At 41.4% G+C, this 9,763-nt stretch overlaps 2 protein-coding genes across 2 annotated transcripts in view; one reads left to right on the top strand and one right to left on the bottom strand.

Annotated features, from left to right (window-relative positions):
- Positions 1-2,842: 2,842 nt before the first annotated feature.
- LOC307255753 (zinc-binding protein A33-like) overlaps positions 2,843-9,763 on the bottom strand; it is a 128,418-nt gene continuing 121,497 nt past the window's right edge. The window contains exon 2 of the mRNA XM_080034520.1: positions 2,843-4,462. Coding sequence (XP_079890646.1) covers positions 2,857-4,242 — 1,386 coding nt within the window. The 5' untranslated portion in view covers positions 4,243-4,462 and the 3' untranslated portion in view covers positions 2,843-2,856. The remainder of the gene's footprint in view (positions 4,463-9,763) is intronic.
- LOC307255475 (protein EFR3 homolog A-like) overlaps positions 4,534-9,763 on the top strand; it is a gene marked incomplete at its 5' end in the record, with an annotated part of 65,354 nt that continues 60,124 nt past the window's right edge. The window contains one exon of the mRNA XM_080034159.1: positions 4,534-4,542. Coding sequence (XP_079890285.1) covers positions 4,534-4,542 — 9 coding nt within the window. The remainder of the gene's footprint in view (positions 4,543-9,763) is intronic.

The raw sequence follows: 9,763 nt of genomic DNA, 5'->3' as shown, positions 1-9,763 counted from the left end.
CCTCTCTCTGTGTTAGTGGTGAGTTTGAATGTGAATCTCTCCGTCTGTGAGGCAGAATAAAAACCTGTTTCCTGGTATGACTCAGGTGACTCATGTGATGGGCGGAGCTTTATCATTACAGTCTGTCAGGTTGAGTTTCATTCCTAAGTGATGATCCCTGACATTAACTATAGAGTCTTACTGTAGAGAGTTTACTTTATGTAGCGGGTACAGGTGGTTCAGATTAATTCTGCTATTAGAAATTAATCTGATGATTAATAATACTTTAATAGTTTATTAAAGTTAAAAGGGGCACCACCATTCATTTAAGAATGGAAAAATAATAGCAAATTGTCTCGTTTAATCAATGGTTTATTCTCAGATGTTGATTACTTTAATGTTCAGTTAAATGAATCAACATTAATAAATCCTAGTCTCAATGATCATTTCCATAAAATAATGTAATCAAATAATTACTATTATACATTTGGTAATATGATCTTAACACTGAAGGCTACAGAGTTCTTGTACTTGTTGGTTGCGGACTTCCCAATAATATTCACACAAATGAATGACAGAAACTTCTAGTTACAAAAGAAAATGCATGTAATTTATTAACATAAAGTAAATAAAATCCAACACATTTAAAAACCACTAAAACTAAAGCACACAGAGAGAGTGTGTGTGTGTGTGTGTGTGTGTGTGTGTGTGTGTGTGTGTGTGTGTGTGTGTGTGTGGGTATCTGTGTCTGTGAGTGCATGTATGTGTAGATGCAAATTAGCCGGTCTTTCACACCTTCCTCCCTGTGGTGGGAGAAGAGGGGGAAGAGAAACAAAAAGGGGGCCTTTGGTTGAAGGTCCCTTTTTAAAGGTAATTCAAATCAACATAAATGTTTGGGTATCTAACCAATAAGTTCAAGGTAACATCACAGTATTGTAAACCCAATTACAAAGTAACAATGAACAGTTCAAAATCAGTAAATATACATTTCCAAGTTAACAGTCCTTTAAGCCATGTGTTCCTGCTAAGCTAAGCTAAGCCCAGTAGTTCATACGATACCAGATGTTTACACAGCGCTCATAGCCGTGCTTGGGTTCTGGTCCTTTGGTTGTGCTTGGCAGGGTCGGTCGTGATGCAGCTCTGTTGAGCAGGTCCTTTGGTTCTTCAGTAGCGGCGTGCTAACTGGCGTTGTTGTCTCTGGGCTACGGTTGTAGCTTAGTAGTTCTTCTTCTTCTTCTTAAAGGGTCTGGCCTTTGTGGGAGCTTGGTTCGTTCCCTGGTTCTTCTGGTACCTCTTTAGTTGCTGGGAGCAACAGGGTGGATCCTTGTTCCTCTTTGGTTGAGAGGGGCTTCACGGCTGTTTGGACAGGCCGTGTTGTAGAGCTTGGATCAGGGAGAGCAGAGAGTCGGGGTCCAGAAGGTTGAGCTACCCCCGGTCTGGGGTGGTTAGCAAGGCAGGAGAGAGCGTGCTAGCCTCCTTTGTTGGTAGGCCAAGCTGAGCGTCCTCCAACCTCCCTTGGTGGAGGAGAGGAGAAGAAGCTTCAGCACCTCGGATGGTGCATGAAGAAGAGCAGAAAGCAGACCTCCTTCCTTGAGGTTGCGAGGAGAAGAGAGCAGCACCAGGTCTTTCACTGTGGAGAGGCTGATTTCCGGCTCCAGAGAACTTGGTGGATTCCCCCTCCCAGTCTGGAAGTTGGGGAAGAAGAGAGCTGTACCTCCACACCGTTTGGTGGTGGGTAGAGAAGAGAGCAACTGGCACCCCCAGTCTGTTGGGTGGTGCGTGGAGAAGAGAGAAACACCTCGGATGGTGCTTGAAGGGAAGAGGGTGAGCTGTATCAGCTCACTTGCTATTATCAGAAAACAGCATAAGACTTCTGACCAATGGCAGAAGAGACAGGGGTCATGTGGGACATCCTGTCTTGGGGCTGGCAGAGCAGAGGAACCGATAGGTGTGAAAACACAGATAACAGCTTTGGCTCAAACAGAGGAATGTTGGGGGGTTGGGACACAAACATTTTGCTTGGTCAGAAACCAAGTCTTAATTCACTTTAGAGTCAAAAGTCTTAAGGAATGAATGAACCCATGTACATATTCACTACAGTGTTCTAGAACTGTCTTACCTCATGTTTAAACAATGAACAAACCAAGGGAAACCTTAATAAAGTATTTCTGCTTAATGAGAACAGTGTTCATTTTGTTAACACTTTTAGATTTAGTCTTTAGACAAATGCAAACAACTAGTTTTAGTCACATTTTCCATTCATTTCTAAGTGATGATTCCCATTATGAACTATAGAGTCTTACTGTGGAGATAGAGTTTGTTGTGTTCTAAAGCTGTGATCATTCCCTCATGTAAAGGTTTGAATAAAAGGGGCAAACGCATATTTATTTCCTATAAATACCTGATAGCTGAAGGGACTAGATGGAATAAAGTGGACATTTAAAGGAAGTAACCAAGTAATGATAATAATAAACTTTATTTTTATTGTGCCTTTCAAAACCAGTTACAAGTTGCTTAACAAGATATCATACCATGGATGCAAAGAATGTTCACATAAACACAAATTGTAAAGATCATACCCAGAGAACGCATCAAAAACATGGACATCAGGAAATGTCCAAGAAAGAAAAGATAGAACAATGAACAGTAATATACATGTAACACTTTTGCTTTTGCTAAAATTCTTCTAAAACTAATACTTTTTCTATGTACACAAAAGGCCTTTGCTCTCAATTTTTGTTCACTAATGTGGTTACATCTTTGTTAGTGAGCACTTTTTAGAGTTTCCTTTGTTTTATTGTGTCCAGTCTAGAGCCAGGTGGGAGTCACAGTTTGTGTCGTCTAAGAAATATTCTGCCAGTAAAACAAACTGCAGATCTAACTTGGTTGTTCAAGAGTCACAGAGACCTTCAATGGTGACATCTTCACTTCCTCCACAGTGCTAAAGTATGGAAACATCCTCTCAGTGAAGGTGTGTGTGAAGGTGTGTATGAGTGTGTTAGTATCAGCATCAGAGAACGACAGCTTTCCTCTGTTCCAGTCCAGATTCACTCTGATCCTCTGGACCTTCTTCTTCAATGGGAGAACAGTGAGTGGAGCTGATGGGGAGAAGGATCTGTATTTACTATTATAGAACTGTATTCCCCATAATCCAGACTTTATGTCTCCCTTCCTCTGTGACTCTGCTGACACACCTAGGAACCAGAGTATATTGTCTCCAACCTGGACGTCCCAGCTGTGAGTCCCTGAGTTAAAGCCCTCAGAGCTCAGGACAGAGCAGTCCCAATCAAACCTCTCTGGATTTTCAGGAAGCTTCTGATACTCTCCGCGTCTCACACTGGTCAGATCTTCAAACAGGATGAGCCATGGAGCAGCAGTGTTTGGGTCCAGAACCAGAGGAGTGTAGGAGACCATGTCCTTCATCTTGTTCCAGATGTTGAAGGTCAGGTTGCCCAGGTGTTTGGCCTCGTCTATCAGAGCTCCTGAGAGCAGCTGTGGATCATCTGGCAGGGGGCGCTGCTGGACTCTGTCCACTGCAGCCTTGTAGTTGAGCAGGAATGAGACGTCTTCAGCTCTCAGCTGCTCCTCTGTGGCTCTGACTGTGTCTGAAAGAGCTGCTATCTCTCTGCTCAGAGCCTCCATCTTCTCCTTCATCATCTGACTCTTCTGCTCCTCTTCCTCCCTCAGTGCAGCCATCCTGGCCTCCTCTTCCTCTTCTAGAAACTGGTGAAGCTTCTTAAACTGATCCTGAATCTGCGTCTCTGTGCGTCGGGCCTGGACCTTTATGTGTGTTGCTGTTTGATCAGACTTCACTTTAACTTGTTCACAAAGCTTCAACTTCTGCTTTAAGGGCTCCAGAGTTTTCTGAAGAAAATCCTTGTGTTCTCGTGCAGCTTCATCGATGGGTCTGAATCTGTGGTTGCTGTGTTTGACTGAATCTCTGCAGACGACACAAACTGGCTGCTGATGGTCCAGACAGAAGAGTTTGAGTTTGTCAGAGTGCAGACTGCAGAGAGCCTCTGAAGCTTTCTCATCTCTCTCCTGTACGAAGGTCTCACACAGGTTCTTTAAGGCCAGGTTAGGAGGTGGTTCTAACTTTGAAGATCTTCTCTTACAAACTGGACACTCATGTGTTGGTTTCTCTCTCCACCAGTTCTGCAGACAGTCTTTACAGAAGCTGTGGCTACATGACAGAAGAACAGGATGTTTGAAGATGTCATGGCAGACCGGACAGCACAGATCCTCCTCTAACCTGGAAGCCATTTTGTCTTGTCAAATCAGCTTTATACAACTTTTTATACAATTTGTCTCTGAGTGAAGTTGAAAACACAGCAGACAGGCAGAAAGCTCCAACAGCAAATCAAAGTTACTTTCCCTTCAAACCTGTTTGAACTTGTTTTAGTAAATCTCTATTTCAGTGTGTGCGGTCAGCAGCAGCTAGTGTCCCAGTATTCCCAGTATTCTCTCCTGTATCTGTGTCTCTCTCTGTTGAAGTGTTGCACTTGAATGTCAATGTTACCGTCAGTGACACGGAATAGAAACCTGTTTCCTGGTATGACTCAGGTGTGTCAGCTGAAAGCTTTTTATCCATACAGTTCCAGTGTCCAAAGTGAAAATATTTTGCAGTCAGCAGCAGCTAGTGTCCCAGTATTCCCAGTATTCCCAGTATTCCCAGTATTCCCAGTATTCCCAGTATTCCCAGTATTCTCTCCTGTAGTCGTCCTCTCTCTGTGTTAGTGGTGAGTTTGAATGTGAATCTCTCCGTCTGTGAGGCAGAATAAAAACCTGTTTCATGGTATGACTCAGGTGACTCATGTGATGGGCGGAGCTTTATCATTACAGTCTGTCAGGTTGAGTTTCATTCCTAAGTGATGATCCCTGACATGAACTATAGAGTCTTACTGTAGAGAGTTTACTGTGTTCTAGAACTGTCTTACCTCATGTTTAAACAATGAACAAACCAAGGGAAACCTTAAAGCTGCAGTGTGTAGAATTTTGGGTTTTATTTCCTAGCAGATTTTGTAGAAAGTAATTATAATATCCATAAGTACATTTAATTTTGTGCAAAATAGCTGAAAAAAAAGTTTTGAATTATTTATTTTTCCCTTAGAAAGGGTCTCATATATGTCCATATTTCTGCATATTTTGGACCAAGGCCTAGTGCCGCCATCTTGAAAGTGTCATAGTTGGAATGTCATCAGGTGCATTGTTTAAAATTTTGAATTGTCCTTGTCCTTGAAGGCCACTGTAGCTTCTGTTATTATTCAAAAGGGGTGAGGTTACCCAGGGAGCGTTGCATTCTAGAACTTTGTAGAACTTTCTTGATGATGTCATATTACACACTGCACCTTTAATAAAGTATTTCTGCTAAATGAGTACAGTGTTCATTTTGTTATAATTTTTAGATTTAGTCTGAGTCTTAAAGCTGGGGTATGTGATTTCTGATTGGTCAAAGTTAACATGAGCTGTACACTTTGACCAATCAGAGCGAGGCTCCGATCCTCTGTTCTTATTGGCTGTTGGGACTGTCCATTCACTTTGGCACGACTTTGTTGGTGTAGAGCAGGGGTGCCCATTACGTCGAAGGCATTGTGGGTAGATCGCGAAGGCTCTCTTTTTTTTTTTTTTTTTTACTGTCTCAATATAGGCTCCTAATCTTTGAAGACCCCAAACAACTTTATTTAAAAAAAAATAAACAATTGACTGGCTCATTATAGGCCCCTAACCTTAGTAGGTAGGGGGGGGGGGGCATACAGAGATCTGGCACCAGTACATTTTTTATATTTCTTTAATTACATTGTTCGTGGCTACGTAGAGCAGGGGCCTATATTGAGCTATACTGTATTAAAAAAATAAAAATAAAGACTTCACAGAGAGATTTTTTAAACCTGTAATTATTTTCTTTCTGCTTTTTGGTAATTCTGTGTCCCCAAATTATTCCAGAAAATAGTACTAAATAGCTCACATAGGACACAGCTGATTTAGCCTTAGTATTCTTCTCAAAATGCACCAGATTGATACATTTTACTTTAAAAGTTTAAAAATGTTCTGAAAGGCCCTGAGTATTACCTTAACATGATTTGTTTATTAATCAAAATAAATATTACAGGTTTTGTGTTGTAAGACGGACTCTCAGGGGACCTACGAAACCTCTCAGCCCCAGGGCCTGATATGTTTTGCATTTTCATAGTAGGTAGATCTTCTTGACTTGGTCATTATAAAAGTAGCTCACAAGCTGAAAACTTGTGGGCACCCCTGGTGTAGAGCGTGTCAGGGAGGGACCATAGGGGAGGGACCAAAGAGAACAAGTGGAGCGGTTGAGGTATTTGGATTCGAATCTCATATCTGAAGATAGCTGAAAATAGCATTTCAATCGAACTATTATTCCTTGCTTCTTTCCTGTCTAAGCATCCTGAAAAAGTGACTGTATGTACATTAGAATGGACCAGGGATCTAAACGGGTTAAATTAACACATGTATTTTTAGAGTGTGGAATTATACAGAGGCTGCTTGCTAGCTGTTTATACAGGTGAAACTCAAAAAATTTGAATATCGTGCAAAAGTTCATTTATTTCAGTAATTCAACTTAAAAGGTGAAACTAATGTATTATATAGACTCATAACATGCAAAGTGAGATATTTCAAGCCTGTATTTGTTATAATTTTGATTATTATGGTTTACAGCTTATGAAAACCCCAAATTAAAAATCTCAGAAAATTTGAATATTACATGAAATCAATAAAGAAGGGATTTTAAATACAGAAATGTCGGCCCTCTATAAAGTATAATCATCCATATGTACCCAGTACTTGGTTTGGGTAATTCCTTTTGCATCAATTCTTGCATCAATTCCAATTCATTTTCCATGATATTCTAATAATACGAGTATCACCTGTAAGCCTAGGCAGTATGCTCTCACTGAAATGTGTTTCCGAACATCACACACTAAAAATACATTTTCTCCAACACGTACAGATGATAGGAAAAGTCATGGCGCTTCTAATCACACATTCAGAACATATTGGTGAACGTCTCAGCTTTCATCACTGCTAGTTGAGAAACACACACACACACACACACACACACACACACACACACGTACGCTCAGACTCACACACACACACACACATAGACACACACACATGTACGCTCAGACTCACACACAAACACACACACACACACACGAACACCACACACACACACACACACACACACACACACACACACACACACACACACACACACACACAATTTTACAATCACACACACACACCCTCACACACACGTATACACACACACACACACACACACACACACACACACACACACACATACACTCACACACACACACACACACACCCCACACATAGACACGCACACACATACACACACACATACACTCACACACACACACACACACACATAGACACACACACACACACACACGTACGCTCAGACTCACACACACACACACACATAGACACGAACACACACACACACTCACACACACACACACACACACAAAGAATCACACACACACACACACACACACACACACACACACTGAGCTGTCATCGCGGCCTTGAGTCCAATTTACACGTTGAGTCTGAGGAAACATTGGAGCTGCGATAGCGGAGGTGACGAGACGAAGAGCAGACTGATACTGAAATGTGTTGATGGTTTGACTGTCAGATCCGCCACATGTTAAAACCAGTGATCTATCTATACTTTATAATCCATATGTCTCTGTAACAGGCTTTTTAACGGGCTATCTATCTATCTATCTATCTATCTATCTGTCTGTCTGTCTGTCTGTCTGTCTGTCTGTCTGTCTATCTATCTATCTATCTATCTATCTATCTGTCTGTCTATCTATCTATCTATCTATCTATCTATCTGTCTGTCTGTCTGTCTGTCTGTCTGTCTGTCTGTCTGTCTGTCTGTCTGTCTGTCTGTCTATCTATCTATCTATCTATCTATCTACCCATCCATCCATCCCTCCCTCCATCCCTCCATACATCTATCTATCTATTCCAACACTGCTTTTACACAGTCAGAGCAGGTTAAACTGAGTTGGCCCCACAAGCTGTTAGAGATGTATGTAATGGGCATGACGCTCGAGAGAACATGTGTAATACTGTGAAGTCTGCCCTCTATAAATGTTATATAATGTCTGTTCTGTGTGTCAAGAAGGTAACCGATAGCCCTGAAATATTGATGCAGGCTGGGGATTGCGTGTGTGTGTGTGTGTGTTAAGTGTGTGTTAATTGTGTGTGTGTGTGTGTGTGTGTGTGTGTGTGTGTGTGTGTGTGTGTGTGTGTGTGTGTGTGTGAGCTCATGCCATCATCTGTTGTGGTTTGTGTGTGTGTGTGTGTGTGTGAGAGTTTGTGTGTGTGTGTGTGTTTTCTCAGCAGACTTGGCTGGCTGTCTGCTGAAGCATTTAGTGGTGTTAAAGCTATAGTGCATAACTTGTGCCTTAGGTTTTTTTCTTCTTAGCAGTAGAATCAACAACTGAAACATTTCTTGGGCTCTTCTTGGGATTTTTATGAGCTCTTGCACCAGTGTCAGGGGGGGGGAGGGGGGGGGGTGACACCAGTTTGTAAACGCTGCCATACTGAGAAATACAGAGAGTTTTGTGGAGTTTAATCAATTCAAATACATCTTCACCTCACCATTTGATATTGTAGGAAAGACTTGAGGCAGTGGTGGATGATGCCATCTTTAGTAACTATAGCTTCTTGTCCTTGAAGGCCACCGTAGCTTCTGTAAATTCTCCCCAAAGTGAGGGGTTAGCAAGGGAGCGTTGACATCTACAATCTCACCACTAGATGCTGCTAGATAATCCAATATTACCCACTGTAGCTTTAAAAGACGTAACATGTGGCTTGTTTTTCAACGCCACACACACACACACACACACACACACAGGAACCACAACAGATATTACACACTTTACATATTGTTAAAGTGATGTTAGTCTTGGGTAGCATCAACCTATCTGGTGCATACAGGCCATTCTCTCTCTATAAGTAAAAGCCCAGTATCTCATATCGGATTACATTTTACATCAGGGTCACAATGTGTTGCCAATGCAGGAAGCTATGTCCTCTGTGTAGCAAAGTGCAGAGTAACGGTCTGACACATTGTCATTGAACATAGGTCAGGTGTAGGTTTACCTTGTACAGGTGATACTCATATTATTAGAATATCATGGAAAATCAATTGGAATTGAGGCAAGAATTCATGCAAAAGGAATTACCCAAACCAAGTACTGAGTACATATGGATGATTATACTTTATAGAGGGCCGACATTTCTGTATTTAAAATCCCTTCTTTATTGATTTCATGTAATATTAAAATTTTCTGAGATTTTGACATTTGGGGTTTTCATAAACTGTAAACCATAATAATCAAAATTATAACAAATAAAGGCTTGAGATATCTCACTTTGCATGTGATGAGTCTATATAATATATTATTTTCACCTTTTAAGTTGAATTACTGAAATTAATGAACTTTTGCACGATATTCAAATTTTTCGATTTTCACCTGTATGTTGGTAGGGTTGTTGTACATATAATAGTGTGTGTAACTAAATGGATCTAGCCTTGCACCGCCCGCCTACGTACTTCCGCTCAATTGTCATTTCCCTTCAGTAGTCAGTCTGGGTCCGCGGTGTATTAGTGGGTTTTCTCAGCCAGATTTTTTGGCTGTCCAATCAGCGAACAGAGGGAGTGGCTGAGAACAATGACGTTGAGGTTGTGCGCCAGTTTCAGTTGTAG

This window comes from Ammodytes marinus (genome assembly GCF_949987685.1).
Source record: "Ammodytes marinus genome assembly, chromosome: 9".
Taxonomy (NCBI): Eukaryota; Metazoa; Chordata; class Actinopteri; order Uranoscopiformes; family Ammodytidae; genus Ammodytes; species Ammodytes marinus.
Note: the sequence above shows the minus strand (reverse complement) of the source record. Positions and strands in the feature narration are given on the sequence as shown.